General features: G+C 40.1%; 2 protein-coding genes across 3 annotated transcripts; both read right to left on the reverse strand.

The window, feature by feature from the left end:
- Positions 1–1,106: 1,106 nt before the first annotated feature.
- si:dkey-76b14.2 (DENN domain-containing protein 1B) lies at positions 1,107–9,365 on the reverse strand. The gene is made up of 22 exons (XM_037249705.1): positions 9,214–9,365; positions 8,921–8,985; positions 8,370–8,413; positions 8,204–8,253; positions 7,349–7,468; positions 7,221–7,290; positions 7,066–7,146; positions 6,617–6,667; positions 6,424–6,534; positions 6,253–6,353; positions 6,151–6,196; positions 5,944–6,045; positions 5,346–5,471; positions 5,010–5,111; positions 3,957–4,044; positions 3,838–3,878; positions 3,703–3,756; positions 3,566–3,613; positions 3,363–3,470; positions 3,018–3,097; positions 2,442–2,652; positions 1,107–2,294 (listed from the first exon to the last, which is right to left on the reverse strand). The coding sequence occupies exons 1-22, from the start codon at positions 9,228–9,230 to the stop codon at positions 1,584–1,586; spliced, it is 2,427 nt and encodes an 808-aa protein (XP_037105600.1). The 5' UTR covers positions 9,231–9,365; the 3' UTR covers positions 1,107–1,583.
- Positions 9,366–9,771: 406 nt separating this feature from the next.
- LOC119121806 (tubulin beta chain-like) lies at positions 9,772–15,743 on the reverse strand. Of its 2 annotated transcripts, none has more exons than XM_037249749.1 (5): positions 15,659–15,743; positions 11,478–11,586; positions 11,307–11,417; positions 10,990–11,234; positions 9,772–10,855 (listed from the first exon to the last, which is right to left on the reverse strand). In XM_037249749.1, exons 2-5 carry the CDS (start codon positions 11,572–11,574, stop codon positions 10,019–10,021), a joined length of 1,290 nt encoding a protein of 429 aa, XP_037105644.1. In that variant the 5' UTR covers positions 11,575–11,586; positions 15,659–15,743; the 3' UTR covers positions 9,772–10,018. The 2 variants fall into 2 exon arrangements, with proteins under 2 accessions (XP_037105644.1, XP_037105637.1); XM_037249742.1 differs by lacking the exon at positions 15,659–15,743 and adding an exon at positions 13,293–13,598.
- Positions 15,744–18,288: the final 2,545 nt, after the last annotated feature.

Raw genomic sequence — 18,288 nt, forward strand, 5'->3', positions numbered from 1 at the left:
AGAATCTTCCGTGTCGGCTTTAAACTGGGACTTCCACGAACGGTGAGTGTCATTTCACCAGGACACGTTCCGTCTTGGGCAGGTCATTCGCTTTCAAATTACGTGGTAGCTCTAAATATTGACTGCAACTAAGAAGCCGTGTTAGTCTTGCGGCTCCCAGTAGTCAGCTGAGCGAACAGGTGGAGCAGGACGGGCTGCATTCCTGCCTGGCTCGCAGAGCCCCAAGAGCCGCATCCCGATCAGCCTGTCAACACTGTTATAAAATAAACCTATATAATCTGGTGGGAAGGAAGGGAAGTAACCAATAACAAATACTATGTCACTGAACCTATGTTAATCTCTCAGGAGACTTGTTATTTTTCAGACTTTTTATTTATTTTTAACTATCACCTGATGTGAAAAATTTATACCGCTCCTATGCTCTATGATTATTTTTTTTATGCTTGTTCCAATGTAAGGTCCAAGGACACACCGGACCTTCTTTCGTCTGGGAGGTAAAACATTGTCACATTGTCCAATATGTGTGTTTCTTTTACCCCTAATTACCCACTGAAGTTTCTTGGATCAACATACACTTGCATGATGTGATATTCTGGTATTCGTTTCACAAATCACAAATACCTAAAAAAAAATCTCCTGCTTAAACGTGGATTAAGATTTTTAGATTAAAAACTATTTGACATGTTGCTTATGCTGTTTTGCTTATTTCATTTTGTCAAAATATTCATAACCTCTTCGCAGCTGTCCGTCACTATGAAAATGCAAGCAACCTTCCCACCCACGGTGTCAGCTCTCATCTCCACCGTGGTTCTTCTCCTTGGCTTGATTCTGCTACTTCTGCTGTGCGTCCTAAAGAAGAAGAGAAGAATGGAAGGAACCTACCGTCCCAGCGCAGAAGAGAGGAAACAGATCGGAGCAGCTGGATCTGAAAAGAACGGTCTGCCTTTCCCTTTACCCAAAGAAGAACGCCTCATATGATTATTACTCCAAGTTACTCCATCACTGACCCTTTTTCAACTGTTTGGATTAATTTGCTCACACACTTCTAGTGATGATCCTTGAGTTTTGCATCGCAAAACCTCTGACACACCACACAGTTCTTTTTTCCCACCTCTATTTATTCACTCATTGGACAGAACAGACTTTCAAATATGTCACCAGTTGTGCTGCATGAAAAGGGGAATGCAAGTCATTACGTGACATTTGAGTTTTGCAAAATTGTCCTCAGTCTGCCACATGAAAAGACTTGAACTGAATTTTTCCTTCTTTTTGAACAGATGTTTGTTGTTTTTTACTCGACTCTGCATTGTCTTGTCTATTTATATATACTTGACTATATGTATATATATATATATATATGAAGTACGTGTTAAACTCATGAAGGATTCTTATTAACACTGACAATAACTGAGATGCACTTTTATTATGCTCACTTTTGTTGTTAAAAATGTGTACTGTACATGAATAAAGAATATATGCATGTCACTCATTACTTAGACACGATCCAAAGTTTGTCAAACAATACACTGAGATATAGTTTTTTTATATGTTTTGTTTTTTTAAGCGGAACCAAAGTGTATCTCCTATTCAGCCAGTGTGGTCGCTTCAAACATCTTTTTGAGTTCTGACACTTTGACTGTGACCGGGCCACCCTGCTCATGCTCGATGGTGCTGCGAGAATCTGAATGGCTGCTTGTATTATACGATTGATATGTTTGAACAATGTTACTGCTGTTTCCTGCGCTGTCTTCCTTGGACAAGTTCTTATTCCTTGATTCCTCCAAGAAGCCTTCGCTGGACAGATGACATCCAAGTACCGCCTCTTTACTTTTCTCCACCAGGTTTCGACTTTTCTTTTCTGTTGCATCCTCCTCTATTTCAGCTGTTTTCTTTTCGCCACGTTTCTTCTCATTCTGTCTCAAATTTGCGCCATTTTCCATCTTTTTCAGCACTTCGTCCTCAAGCCGCTCAGCTATTTCCTCCTCATTGCCCTGTTTTAAAGTCACTTTTCTTCCCGATATTTCTGCCTCAAACTTCACTTCCTTTGAACTAGTTCTGTTATGGACTTCTATTCCATGGCTCACATTTATCGCTAGCTTACTGTTCTCCTGTGGATCTCCAACGCTTCTCAGCACCTCTGCTTGTTCTGCTGATGCATCATCAAGGGTCAACCAATCTGTGATCTCAGTGAGTGTCTGCACCTCCTCTGACTGTTCCGGATTCCAGCTGTGGAGGCTGCCACTGCCGCTGGTGGACAGAGAAAGGCTCTCCTGGCTGGGATTGACTCGGCTAAGCTAAACACAGAATAGTAGTAATTTTACCCAAGTGAAAAGCCTTGACGATTACAGTAAACTATCGATTAAGCAGTATGATGAACCTCTTCATTGTTACTATCCGCAGTACGTGTGGTATTATTTAATGTGTCAGTTTGATGTTCTTACCTTTGTAATATAGTCATGACAGTCTGGTCCAAACAGATCCAGGCTGCGTGTGCCATATAGCTGTCCCCGCTCATGTGAGCTGCGGGTGCTGAGTGTGTCAAAAATCTCGCTTAGAAGATCCATTTCCTCTAGATCACACAGCAATTCTTCCTCCTTCTCGTCATCCTTTTCGAGCTCAGAGTCAGGCTTTTCCCTTGGCCCAGACATTGCCCTTATTGATACACAGGGTCAAATGAGAATATATACATCAGTTTAATGTGTGGTTAGGGTTAATTCAGGGATACTTCAAGTCATCTGGTAAAACTTGTTACACTATTTCAGTGTGTCTGAAATTTCTGTCCATTCAGCCAGAAGAACTTTTGTGACATCAGACCCACTGATGTTGAACCTTTGGTAGGGCTTGATGGCTCAGGCTTACTTTCATTTAGTTTTAGTTCATCCCAAAAGTGGAATTGAACTCAAGACTTTTCCCAAGACTATTCCCACAAAGGAAAACTATACCCAATATGTCCTGGTAAGCTAAACGGTTAACTGGTAAACAGGTAACAGGTCTTTATATTTGTTTATGTGTCTCACCCATTCCATGCATCTCCAGCTCCCTTGGCTTCCTGGCCTCGAGTGACACCAAGTTTGGAACCGGGCCGACGAGGACGTGACTGATATCCAATTTGGAAGTAAAAGAATTACCAGCACCAAACAAAAAGGAATTAATGAACAAATAGTGAAAAAATGTGAAAACAACACACAAAAGTAAAGCAAGATACATTAGTGGAAAGCATTGGATGTTGTGCTCTACTTTTCTCTTATGCAACTGTCAAGTATGGAAAACCATTCATTCTCAACATGGACAACAAGGATTTCTAATAAATGCTCGATTGGCTTTCCATTGAGAGGCATTGATGGACGCAATATTTTGTTTACCATTGCAAAGTGTTGCGTATTTGGCAGGCCATTCTGCAGGCAGTCGGACGGAGCGGAACGGTGTGACAAGGATCCACCTCTCTGAATGGCTTGTGTTTGGCTGAAGGCCTGCCTTCCACACATGCATACACACAGACACTTGTTAGTGGAGCTGCAAACACACACCATATATGAGCATAACTGCAACTATGACACTAGCGCACCTTATTTTTTGACCTGCTTTTCAAACCTGAATTTGCGATGCCTGTCGCCTGATAAAGACAAAGTGCAATATTGTATATAAAGAGTCATTCAAGTTTAGCAGACGGTTAACTATTAACACTCCTCAGCTTGCACTCACCCGCATGTTATTTGTTTTGGACTTCATGTTGAGGATCAGCGCTCCTCCCCCTCTCTGTCAAAGGTACAATGGTATCATGAATTGTGCAACAATTTGAGAAGATACTTTTATTTGGTTTTGCTATGACTAACTTACCTTTATATGATCAACTAGTTGTATATAAGATTTACGCTTTCCTGTAAAAAAACAAAAGTTCAACAAGTGACAGATTCCTCCATCCACAATTTCTTTCCACTACAGTACATTGTACTTACCTGTTGTTTCACACTCAAGGATTCCTTCTTCAAAGAGCTCCTGTGGTACTTTCCCTGTGTTCAGAATATCCAGGCGTTCATCAATAAACTGAAAATATTTCACAAGTTACTAAAAATACTAATATCATGTATACATTATTTCAGGAATGGCTCATATTTTCAAATTGAAATGGGGCCATGCTGTCTGAATAAATCAGTCCACTTTAGTTGTATACTGCACACGCAAGAACAAGGTGATGCTCAGACGTCGCCTTGCACCTGTTCGCCAGAATAAACATGTAAAATATTACCATAGTGGTGTTCAATATTTACTGATCCGATGAAGTGCATCTTTCCTATTATCCTGTTGAGTAAACAGCCCAAGTCATGAGTCGTGTCGAGTCGTAATACCTAACAGTAAGAAACTTTACTGTATGTACTACCTTTCAAAAGTTTGGGGTCAGAGAATTTAGTGTTTTCCAACAAAACTAACATAATGGCACAAGGATTTTCAAGGGTTTTCTAACCAACCATTACCATTCTAACACAATTCGTGAACTCAATGGAAATGGGCCTTGATAATTTATCTAAAAAATAAGGGCATTTCTAAATGACCATAAACATTTGAACGTCCATCCATTTTCTATAAAGGTTCTCATCATTGGGATCACTGGTGAGCTGAATCCTATTCCGCAAACCTGGACTGGTCTCCAATCAACCGCAGTGTACAGTGAGAAAAACAACCTTTCACACAATTTAGATTTTTAGTCAGAGTACTCTCAGAAATCCAAAACCTCTCGTATGTGAGGCAGAGGTGCACTAGCCCACCGTGCTGTCCATGAATGAAATACAACAAAAAATAGAGCTTATACTTATATTATGATGCTATAACAATGCTAAATGAAATAAATGTAAAACACCACAAGTCACATAGTCACAAATAGTCTTGGATTGTGCAATTATTTTATAGGTGAGGATATTTTCGCCCCAGATTATCATTAAGTAGCTACAGCACAGTTACATATTTTTGTCCAGTAGAGAGCAGCAGACACTTAGAGGAGCCAAGTACCGTACCTGTTTGAAGAACTGCAAATGGATGGCACTCTGAAGAAACTGCCTCATACTGGATGACTTATGATCTAGAAACAAATCCTTACTGAAGCATACCCCGCCCGCCTGCAAAATTACAGAAACGTTGACAATATATTATTATTATTAATAATAATAATAATAATAATAGTATGTAATATATGCATGAAAATATACAAGAATAAGAAATTAAATTTCACCTCAAACATGAAAATTTATTTTTTAAGATATATCAAAAAAAAAAAAACTAGAACCAGAAAGAAAATTATGAACCATAAAAACATTCGCATTCACTTTCAGGCCATATGATAAAGCACCGACCTTGTGATTTTGCAGAGCATCCTTGTATCCTCCAAACAGCACAGACTGGGCCTTGAGAAAGGCCTGTGAGACGCCACAGCCAGCAGAAACCACCTGGCTCTTCAAACATACTTTTAGCCCAGACCTCTGGGGACAGATACACCGTACTTTTAGAAGTGGTGACAAGAAGGTTATACAACATACGCTCGTACAGTGGAAGAAACCCACACACTCCCATTCAAATGCCAAGTGATTGCGACATAATAAAAGTCCAATATATTTCATTTCCAAACTTTTTACATCTCTCACGATCTCTTTTCTCAAATTAATCTTTTGAGGTCAAGCTCAAGTGCTTTCACTTGACAGGAAAAATGAAATACAAATAAAAACAAATGCCCTCACTGTTCCAGTACTTTTGGATGTGAGTGTATACATTTATCTTGTTCAGGGTCACAGGAGGGGCTGAAGGGGGCTTGTGAAGCAAGCATTGAGTGGGACGAATGGGAAATGAGCCCATACCATCTGAAGGATCATTTTTCACCACTATGGATGCAGGCACCATTTCAATAAATACTGCACATTCAAACAAACACACAACACACACATAAAGATATATTACCACATGTGAAGGTATTTTCTTCAGGTCATTGAAGGGGGTTTCCAATGTGTTTGCATCCACATTCAAAATGACAACTCCTTCCAATCCTTGGCTCCTCACCTTCTGCCAAACCATTATTAGGTGGGCATGTTCAGAGATTTGTGAATTTCAATTTCTTACCATTATTAAGTGGGCATGTTCAGACATTTGTGAATTTCAATTTCTTACCTCCGATAGACTGCTGTGAACTCCAATAAGGTACGGCATAGGTGCGCTGTAACAGATCAGATGTGACACATGGAAACACAGATGACAGACTGATAGGCTTACCAACAATAGTCCAAAAGGTGAGGTGGCAGGACTGGGATGAAGATGTGTTGCCAGTGCATTGGGTATAACAGAGCCCCAAGTGCGTGTACGCAAGATGTCAGCTACAAACATAGTAGCACATCATATGAATGGTTATAAAATGTCATTCAAAACAATGAAAGAAATACATACGGTGCTGAGTTTGCGAGCAAATATGATGATGCGTCTTTCAAACAGCATGCTGGCGTAGAGCTGCAGAAGGTTCGTCACATCTACGGACACCACCAGCTCTGTTAAGTTCCTCTGGTGCACACACACACACATACACACAGCAGCGTTGTTAGTAAGTAAAACTTGGGACACTAGGTTTGATCCTACTACTCACATTTTCGGGAACAGAGGGGAGACCGAGATCCGGAGCCACGAAGTATGGAACCTTATCAAAAGGATTCAATATGATTATTTGGGGAAATGACACTGGTCAGCAGCAAATATAACTAGAGATGCCGTTAAGTACCCATAAAAGTAATTTTGACACTGATTTAAAAAAAAAAAATGCAATTTCTTTCAGCATTTCAGTTTTTTAACTTTTATCCTTATTTTTGTGATTACGTTCAACCCGTAAAAGCTTGCGCAATGCAGATTTCACCATGTGTTGTAACGTATAAGAGGAATCTCTATGTTTCACAATTTTGAATCTACTTGGAGATTTAATTTATTCACTGGACTCACCAACTTTTGTCCCTCTGGGTACCGGCAGGCCTAATATTATTAAATTCACAAATACTTATTGCTACTGTACATACATACGTAGGACTATAATTAGAGATTTACCATCTGCAGTGTGATAGATCCGGCTGTCAATGGTATAGGTTCGTTGTAGAGTGCAGCAAGCATCACTTTCATCTCATTGGTCTATTAAGCAAATAAAAGTGCTCAGTCTAATATTTGTTTGGAAAATATGAACCTGGACGCCATTAAAAACTCACCTGCCCCTTACTGATGTATACAGCTACGGTATTGAGAACTTTATAAAAGACCTCGAACCAGGGAAGGTAACTGTGAAAACATAGAGTCATTTAACCTGCCTTAAGCGTTTTCCCTGACATGTTCATACCTGAGGATGCAAAGACACATCTGAGCACTGTTGCTGAGGCGACAGAAGCCAAAGCGTTGGCAGCCCTCAATATCAGTCAGAACAAAAGTAAAGTGCTGCACAGCCACTTCTTCTCTCACCCTGAATGAAAGATGTTATTGTAAAGAGAGTGCAATAACTGGAAAAACTAGAATGTTGCCAAAAGTGGAGAAAAAAAAAAAGCCAGACATTTGTTTGCCCTACAAAATTGTGACGAGATCCAGCTTCTGCTTTTAGTGTGTAGTCTGACAAGAAAAGTGTAGTAAATGACAATGGAGGGAGCTTCATTGCATGAGGTCCAGCATAGGTAAAAAAATATATTTACCTCTTATGTTCATTCCAAAAATGCTCAAACTCAACAAAATGTCTCTCACCTCAGCAGAAATAATTGGCCACCCACCCTGGGCAACCCTGTAGCTCCGCCCCTGAAGAACTGAAGAACCTCTTATTGTCACATTTGGTATGTGAGTTTTCTTAGGGGCCACGTGAGAACGTTTTTGAGTGTTTGTGAGACGTTTTGCTTTTGCCTGTTGTGAGAGTTTTTGTTGCGTTATTGAGAGTGTTGAGCTGGAAGTGAAATTTTTTTTTTTTGCTTGGTGGGGGTAAGCGTTTCTATGGCACATGTAAGAGGTACTAAATCTTATATACACCTCATAGTGTGAGGCCACACAAAAGGGAGCCCTGCTAAAGGTTCAAACAAACAATGAAATAGAAATTCAATAGGTAAAAAGACAAATCAAATGATAAAAAAAAAGTAAATAGTTTTTGTGTCTTAGTTGTCCTGCTCACTAAAAACAAAATAACGCCTATTGGCCGAGGTAATGATAGAAAACATACCTTTGTATATCGTATGGGAAGCAGAACCTGGTTAAGGTTTGACAAGACTCCTACAAAGCAGATTATTAGTTTTATGTGCTAGATGTACCATAGCATTCAAAGTTGACTGTAAATGGATACATGCCATACTTTATGTTTCATAAACAAATGCAAGGGTGTACTGTACCTCATCTCTGAAGTCATCCGGGTACTGAAGACGTACATGCGGATCTGCAGCACACAATTACATATTATATCACTATAGTGACTCTCAACCATTATGGAGCCAAGGCCAAGTTGTTCACCATCAACTTTTGTATATAGAGCGCCATGACAACTTAAACAAACAGTAGATCAAACAGATTGCAAATAAATGTAGCATGTTTAGGAAATGGATTGCATTCATGTTGCTTTCTAGTTCAAAGCAACAGGACAAGCGATGTGGTTGTCAAACCACAGAACAGGAAATACCCATGGTTGCAGATTGTGTTTGTACCATCCATTTCAGGCAGTTGTTTGGCTTAGATGGCATTGCTTGACATTTAACAGCATGTACAGTATGTATAGTCACTGTCCTCTATCTTGTAGGAAGACAGATTGATTGCTGGAGACAAAGAAACTTTTGTGAGGAACACTTCCATTACTTAATTTGGGAGTGTATTGGAGGAGATTCTGTTGATAGTAATGGACAGTAATGGAAACGCTCACAGGCCTTGTTGTAAGGTACAAGGGACTGACCTTCATCTCTGGCTATGGGACATGATGCCTCAAAGAATACGATGAAGGCTCGCTCAGGATTTTGTCTGTGAAAACAAAGTCAGACGAGAACCCGTCACATTTGACAGCGGAATGTCAAACAGTAACCCTAACAAACATCAAAAAGATGGAAGGCTTTCTGTGAGAAGCACATTCTGTTGTCCTTTCAGTTGACTTAACGTTATAGTCATGCAATGTACTCACAGATCTGAGAGGAAGTGACAAACAAGACAGCAAGAATAGAAGTTTTCTCTTGATAATTGATAATAACATACTTGATTCTGGAGCCCATGCTGTCTGAATGCCACTGTGTCCATGTGTTGGTCCCGAAGGGGCAAGATCCTCAGCAGGTTCTCTCTGTTGCCATTCAGGAAGACAGAGGGAAGTAGCAGCAGTCTAGCACAACCACTGCTGTCTGCGTGTGACTGAGAACTTCCTGCTTTATGTCAGTCTTGTGTCATCATGTGTGCATGCCACAAAGTCAAAACTTCTATATGCACTTGCCATTAAAAGCATATCTTTAGTTATTTATGATGTAAAGACTCTCTATATACACATACATACGTACACACGATGACATTTTAAATTGTGATCAGGCAAGCAACCAGTGGAACCACACAGTTTCTTTATTTTCTGCTCTATTTTATTCACCTGGCCAGGGTTGAGCTCGAATGTTTGTATCATCGCTTTAATATAGTTACACAAGAACTTTCTTTTTTCTTTAAAAAACAAGAGAAGTGTGCCTTTTTTTTTCTTTCCCTGACAAAGCTGTGATGTGGAAATGACTTGCGTCTCATGTTCAGGCTGAATGGAGAAGCACAAAAACACTACCATCACTATGCTTACCAATACATATATTCAAGTCAAATACCAAATGAAACGAATTAAAACTCAATGCACTGCATATGGCAGAAATGTAGAACTGCGTAGTGAACAAAAGAAACATTAACAAAAAGTTGATGAGTCTGACAGACCTCTATGTGGCCACTGTTGTTAGGTAGAGACCCACCGATGACTGAAAGAATTGGGCAAAGGTCTACAGTCGCTAATGGAGAGAAGAGGCAGGAGTGATAATGCAGGTTATAGGAAACGCATCCAGGCAGTGAATTGTGAAATGTCTTCGGCCATCTCCTCCTCCTCCTCCTCCTCAACGATGGCTTCCTGGTATTTCTGGTACTCAGACACCAAATCATTCATGTTGCTTTCCGCCTCAGTGAACTCCATTTCATCCATGCCCTCGCCCACGTACCAGTGGAGAAAAGCCTTTCGGCGGAACATAGCAGTGAACTGCTCAGAGATGCGCTTGAACAGCTCCTGGATGGCAGTGTTGTTACCAATGAAGGTCGCGGCCATCTTGTGGCCGTACGGCGGGATGTTGCTAACGGCCGTTATGACGTTGTTGGGGATCCACTTGATGAAGTCGCTGCTGTTCTTGTTTTGCATGTTCAGCATCTGCTCATCCACCTCCTGCATGGACATGGAGCCACGAAATATGGCAGCTACGCCAAGGTAGCGCCCGTGGCGGGGGTCACAAGCAGCCATCATATTTTTGCAATCAAATAGCTGCAGAGTTAGTTCACGCAAGGTGGGGGCTCTGTACTGTATTCTCCCCCTGCTGGTGAGCGGAGCAAAGCCCAGCATAAAGAAGTGCAAACGAGGGAAGGGCACCATGCTGACGGCCAATTTACGGAGGTCCACGTTCAACTGCCCGGGAAATCGCAAGCAGGTTGTCACACCACTCATGGTGACAGAAATCAGGTGGTTGAGGTCTCCATAGGTGGGTGTCTTCAGCTTGAGGGTACGGAAGCAGATGTCGTACAAGGCTTCATTATCAATGCAGAAGGTCTGGTCTGTGTTCTCAACAAGTTGGTGGAGCCCAAGGGTAGCGTTGTAGGGCTCCACTACTGTGTCGGACACCTGCAGGTGAATTGTTGCAAGTAAAAACTACAACTTCACTTAGCAGAGTGCAGAACACCACCAAGGCTAACGTGCTAACAATTCTCATTTTACTCCAATTGTGGAATGACCTCTTAGAACGACAAGAGTTAGACCTTCAGAGAGGGCAGCAGACTGCAGGTGGTCATGATGCTGTGCGGGTACTCCTCACGGATCTTGTTGATGAGCAGAGTTCCCATCCCAGATCCGGTGCCACCAACCAAAGAATGCGTCAGCTGGAACCCTTGAAGGTAGTCGCATTCCTCTGCCTCCTTCCTTACCACATCCAGAACCGAGTCCACCAGCTCGGCTCCTTCAGTGTAGTGACCTTTGGCCCAGTTATTTCCTGCTCCCCTTTGGCCTGGAAAAAATACCCCATTTTGTTCACAATTGAATTTCATACTGTCTTGTATTTGCTCAAGTCGTAGCTTACCAACGACGAAGTTGTCAGGTCTAAATATCCTCCCAAATGGGCCGGACCGGAAAGTGTCCATGGTGTCAGGGTCCAAATCCACTAAGACCGCCCTTGGGACATACTTTCCTCCTACAGATCAAATCCTAAACTTGGATTTGAATTTCTTGAAAGTCATGGCAGATTTCTGACCTGAAGCCTCATTGTAGCAGACATTGATTCGTTCCAGTTGGAAGTCATCCTCTCCATGGTAGGATCCAGTGGTGTCAATGCCATGCTCGTCACTCATCACTTCCCAAAACTGGTCCAGTCAAAACAGTCAAAACAATTCATTCACATGAATCATTATAAATTCTGCATCAAGGAAAATTTAAGGTTATCGTGAAGTTTTCAGGATGTTGCCTTTTATGCAACCCGCAATAATTTGAAATAATCACAATGTACAAAGAAAATTAGAAATCGCTTAAGATGGACAAGCTAAGTTCTTGGGGGTTCACACCAATTGAACAACTGAGAATATTGGGAAAAAGAATTCTTTCTTTGAGATGCTTTGCCAAACTTTTTACTACAGGTTCTTTTTCAGCTGCTGCTTGTTTTTGAGTCTTCAATGTTTTCTCAAGTTAGGTCTTTAATGTCTGCACTAAAATCTTTATTCTTTTTTTCCAAATTGCTTTTGTGGTTTCACGTCACTACCTGCAGCAGTTGCAATCGGGTAGTTCACAAACCTGCTTGCTTTGTGAAGTAGACATTTCCTATCTCTTTTTTTCCTTCCTGATTTGCAAATGAATGCAAAAACTAATGTTGTGGCAAAACTGAGGAACACGTCTTCATTCAATGACTGATGAACTGAATGTGAATCTGTGTAGCCACAAACAATTCATCAAAAACAACAAAGACAGCATGACATCTAAAGGACAAACATCACCCCCACATTATCACACAATGGCGACCCCTCGCACGCGGAGCTCTGAAAAGCTGCTTTGGATATTAATTCATCAATCATGAGATGTTGATGTTTTTATACTTTACATAGATCCCTTAAGTACAATTGGTCACCCGGTGTTGCCATTGCAGATGGAGACATAGCGCTAGCTCGTAGGTAGTACTGAATTTTAGACCTTAGTCCGTACAAAATACTAAATACGGATCCAGTGTTAATGGAACATATCGAAACATCGTCCTCTGATTGGTTCATCGGGTGCTTGTATATTACATCTCTGTGTGATGGCGGCGAAGGTACATACACGTCTAGTCCTGTGATCTTTTTTTTTTGTCCCCATCTACATGGCGGAAGCCACACAAAACAATGGCAACGAAGGTACATACTCCTCTGTGTTATGTCTAGTCCTCTGATTGTTTTTGTTTTTTTTGTCCCGATCTACGTCCACTCCTGTATATTACGGAATCCACACAAAACTAATTTACAGATTTTTTTTATTTGATTCACACAATAGATGCACCTTCTTAAAAGGCACTTTTTTTTTTTTTTAGAGAGAAAATCAAAGGCGTTTATGTGCGCCCTATAGTTGTAAAATTACGGTATCAAGGGTTCTCAAATGACTGACCTTCCCTTTTCTGTAGACAGCAATACATTTCAAATGAAGCCCATTTATACTATAATAAAACCTATATTAAGTTTGCCCAAATTTAGTTTCACTAATTTAATTTTACTTTTTGTTATCAATAAAAACCTTGTCTCTCAATCAGCAAACATGACATGCAGAGAGACGTGTACAACACTTTTGATTATGATGCCACACTCTTTGATCCCGTGAGGGATATTTAAAATGCTCTATCTTATAATTTAAATATCTTTTCATGTACTTTTCAACTACCCAACATCATTAGGTGGGCTTAGAAATACAGCAATAATATTCTCTTATAACCAGCTGCCAGAGATTGAGAAACACTTATTCAGCACTTGCCCCAGTGTTGACCGATATAACATTTGTGTTCAAAAAGTAGAAAACAACAGAAAAGAGATCATTATTAGTTTCATTAGCAAACCTTTGCTCCAATTTGATTCCCACATTGGCCGGCTTGCAAGTGAACAATCTCATGCATCTTGCTATGTTGTGTGCTGTATCAACCAAGAGCTGCAGTTAAGTGCTAGTGTGTGCTGTGGTAGTTCTCAGCTTTTGCCCATCCTGCTCTACTTTCCCACTTCCTGGAAGTGCTCTTCTTTGAAATGACATCCTGAAATGTTGAGATTTTTGAAACTCATTTGAACAGCCATTTTTATTCTTTGGCTTTTGACTGACTCAACTTTTACCATTATGCAAAGATTTATTTTAATTTGTGTTTCAATTTATTGTTTTCACGGTCTCTGTGGTTGTCCCATTGCTATATCAAAGTCAAAGTCTCCTTTATTGTCAATTTCTTCACATGTCAAGACACACAAAGAGATCGAAATTACGTTCCCACTATCCCACGGTGACAAGACATAGTACACAATATACATACAAGCAAACAACACAAAAAGTAAAAACAAGAAGGCACAAACAATGAATAAGAGTGATGAATAAATAATAAATAAACAAATAACATAAGAGGAGCAAAAATGGAGCAAGTGTGCATACAGCAGACAGTCAGAATATTGCGCAAAAGTACAGGACGCTACGCAGAAGGGGGGAGAGAGTTCAGGATCCTAACAGCCTGGAGTATGAAGCTGTTGGTGAGTCTGGTGGTGCGGGAGCGCAGGCTCCTGTACCTCTTCCCAGAGGGCAGAAGATCAAACAAAGAGTGAGCGGGGTGACTCACATCACCCACAATCGTAGTCGCCTTGCGGGTGAGATGGGAGGTGTAAATGTCCTTCAGGGAGGGGAGTGAAGCACCAATAATCTTACCAGCCGTGCTCACTATGCGCTGCAGGGCCTTCATGTTGTATTCAGTGCAGCTACCACCCCAAACAGCGACACAAGATGTGAAGTGTTTTGTTACAGCTGCAGCTGTTGTGAAATGCTGTCAAGAAATAAACTTGTTTTGTTTTGCTTTGTTTTCAACTTACCCAAGCCTAAGTGGATAGAGACCACACACGCATGCACGCGTGTGTCACACACATCCATCCAAAAAGATTGAAATAAGCATTAGAGTTGTTGAATTAAGAATAAGACTCTAAAAGGAGAAAATGAAACACTTTCCCTGAATGGCTGAAGGGAATGAGTTCACCCTGTAGTTATTAAGTTGTGATTTATTCATACAATATCATAAAAGCCAGTGTGAGTTTTATTGGAGTAATTTAGAGTTCTTGAAGTTCAGAACCTATGACTTTAGGTAAAAGCCATTAAGAGTGTCTTTTCGTTTCATGGAGCCCAAAAGGGTTATCAGGGTTGAATTTGACTATGCAGGTTGTTGACAATTTCATACAACAGTGTTGTGTTTTACTTCTATTAGAAAAGTTCTTGGACCATGTGTCGTAAAATATATTTCAAACTACTAACTTTCCCCCTGCAGTCGGATGCAGCAGCCATTCAGAAAAAGAACTGTAAACAAAAGTCTGTCCTCTAATGTTGTCCTGCAAAGTTTTAAACATGTTGCACAGTCACTACTCTTGTGCAAGCCAATTGACGTTAGTATGTTGGCGTGGCCCTTGACAGGTACTTTTTAATTGCTTGCCATCAAACATCTAGTTACACATATGTACATGCAGAATAAATCTTTGATTAGCTGCCTACCACCAGTCTGACGTAACGGCAGGTATTAGATCATATGGGAACACAAGCATGTGAAAGCCCAAACGTAAGTACAGCTGCAGTGTTAGCACAGAATAGCACTATTATCTGATAATTGGCCCACTTAAATGCTCAGGCGAAGTTGTCGACATAGGGATGGAGGGTCTTTTGTAGGAGACGCAGTAGCAGCGGCGGTATTTTGCATCTGGTAATGTGCCTGTGACATTTTCCACATGCATGAGTCTACACACTAATTGAATAATTTGATGGCTTAATGCTGAAGCACACTTTTAACAGGTGAAAATACAAATAATGTTTTTACTTCACCTTTACGGGCTTCACTTTTCTGCTCAGACTCTGTGCTATTTAATCAAAAGTAGTCGCCCAAGCATTGTGTGCCCTGACAGCCATTAACAGATTTGTCATTTGCATGAATTGTATTTAATGAAAAGTGGCAAACATTTATTTCACACTGGAGGGTTGGGGATCAGTTTGACTGTAATAGACCATTATCATAATTATAGCTATTAGAGAGTTAAACAGTAAACAGGTAAATAGTTGAAATTACAAAATATATCTCTGGGGTAGGGAGCAGGTAATTACCTATTAAGTTATGCAGAATATTTGTCGACTTTTATGGGAACAAAAGACATTCTAATACATAGAATATTCAAAATAAAAATGGTGATGAAAAAAAACTACCTGTTCATTACGTTCTTTTCAAATAGGTTTGGTAGCGGATACAGTGTCAAGCAGTGCAGTGATATCGAGCCAAGAGGGCACAGATCTTTATATGTTCCCACATGCCAGGTCAGAAATGTGTGATCAGGAAAAGCAAAACAAACCTGGGAAGAGACATGAACATGTAAAAGCAAGTATTAGGTGTGCTTATACAGCTAGTCTCTGTACTTTATGTGAATTACTCGTGGATAAAAATAGGTTTCAGAGTTAGATTTTTTTTCCCATGACATAAATTATTCACAGAAAATCAATAAGGAGCTGACTCCCAGAAACCAGATGCCCGGACAAACAGGTCATTTCACCCGATAAATTATATCTTCTATTTTGGTTGGTTGTTTATTTTTTTTCACAATGCAGGATATGGCATTAGAAAAAAAAATGGCCACATTATAGATATAAAGTGCGGACAAAAAGACTAATTTGTGGCCACCAATTGCAACATGCGCTTGCTTTTATTATTAGCTCAATGTGTCTCATGCAATATCCTTTTAAACTAGGGGAGTTGTTCACAAAAACAAAAGCAGCTGGACAGCCCTGATTTACAGCAAACAGAAAAATAAATCAGCGAAAATAAAGTGAAAAACATTTATTTTATTCATTTGTTTTTTTCCGGACTTGTTAGTGATTTATTTAAAGAAAGTAAAAAAACAAAACAAAAAAACCCACAATATTGGTATTACCTATTGAGTTGTTCAATTTAAATTCCAATTAGTTGTAGTGGTGTCAAAATTAAATCAATTAACAGGTTATCAAATTAGTCACCTTGTATTTTAATAATCAAGTAGTTTTGAGACATTTTATTAACTAAAGATTGTCCAAGTCTTCTGATTTTAGACTTCCTATGCAATTATTCTGATTTCTTCAGTCCTTCATAAAAGCAGACTTATTTACCTTGAGAGTTGAGGATTCTAAAAATAATGACAGCCCCCAGTTTTTTTACACCTTACAATTTTATTTGCCTGCAGTTTTGAGAATAATCATTTGGAAAAAAAAAAAACCTGTTTGCCAAATTTAAAATGATGCTCCTTTTACATTAATTGAAACAAAGGCACTGAAAATGAAATACTGTCTATTGTACAACACCCTCTGAGGGGACTTTGATTCTCTCCTCTTTCATCTACAACTGCTTCAAATAACAAGGCATGTTATGATTGGATTATTGCCAATGTTTTATGTGACGTGTCATGTTGTATTATATTATATGCTCTGTAAAGCATTTGGTTACAGCGACAGCTGTTGTGAAAAGCGCTATATAAATGAAGATTTAATAAAATTGTGTTGCATAAGTTGATTGCTACAACTAAGCACCGCACGCACGAGATTTCAGAAAACCGTCAGAGGACCCCAATGTTGTGTTTGTTAATTGTTGTGTGTGTGTGTAGGCTGCAGTGGCTAAGGGACAAGCATCCATTTGAAACGATGAATGAATGTCAGACCTTCACCAGGATGAATGATCTGACATGCACACAACATACCATCGGAGAGTTGTGCTTTTTCTAGGATTTTGTTGTGCTTAACGATCTGCTATAACTACCCACTGAACGCCATACTACCCACATCCTCAAAGATATGGGCAAAGAACACTCATGCAGTCTTAATGGCATAGACGCCTTTAATCAAGACCTGCTGAATCTATAATGAACTTGCCTCCCACCGAGACCTAGAAAGCAAAGAGAAGAAAGAAAATATCTTTTCATGGGCCAAGACTCTGGCAGGGAGAAAAATGTGAAGGGATGATTTTGCCTCACGTTGGATTCTTTTTATCATGTTAGGGCCCTAATGAAACAACACAGCCTGTTCACATTTATATACGCTTAAGTATGTAGTAAATTTGCTTGCCTGCGTTCCCCACCCAAGCAGAATTGAATAACATCTACAGGCTTCCATCCACTCTGTCAACTTCATTCTCCACACCCGGCAAGTCCTGGCTCCGTGAGGGAACAAATTTACCCGAACCCTAATTTATCCTCTTGGCGAGGTAAATGATTTTGTACACACTAGGTATGACTCAGTCTGTGTTTCTTTACCTACTGAAATAATACTTCATTGTTAAAGCTCCTTGGCAAGTCTTAAGTCAAGCTACATGAGGAAAACAGTGTGGGAGTTATTAAACTTTGCCCCCCCCATCCTTCCTTTCCTCCATTACTAGAGACGCAAACGCCACAACAAACATGAAGTGTTTTTTCCCTTCTCTGTAAAGTTTAAAGCCAACATATTGATGGATGTCTTCCTTGGGTGGTTTCAGTGTCGTTATGTCATTGTTTTTCTTTCTCTAAAAATAACTCCTGCTGACTTTGTGCAGCAAATGCTCATGGCTTCTTTTTGACTTTGGCTCATAGGACGTCAACCCGTGCGCACAAGCGCTCATTGGAGAAAACCGAAAGGTCAGCTCTTTAAGATCAGAGACCCGTTGTGGGAAAATTGGATTGAACCATCTCATAATTATTCATGAATCTTTAATATACTTATATTCAGTCACACATTCATTAATAATGGAGAAGAGGCCTTTTGTTCAAGATGGAGTCATCTTTATGATCTTCTCAGCAGTCTCTCAATTGCATTGGCCTACGGTATGTTATGAATTTCCTTAG

The sequence above is a fragment of the Syngnathus acus genome, chromosome 1, assembly GCF_901709675.1.
Source record: "Syngnathus acus chromosome 1, fSynAcu1.2, whole genome shotgun sequence".
NCBI classification, from domain to species: domain Eukaryota; kingdom Metazoa; phylum Chordata; class Actinopteri; order Syngnathiformes; family Syngnathidae; genus Syngnathus; species Syngnathus acus.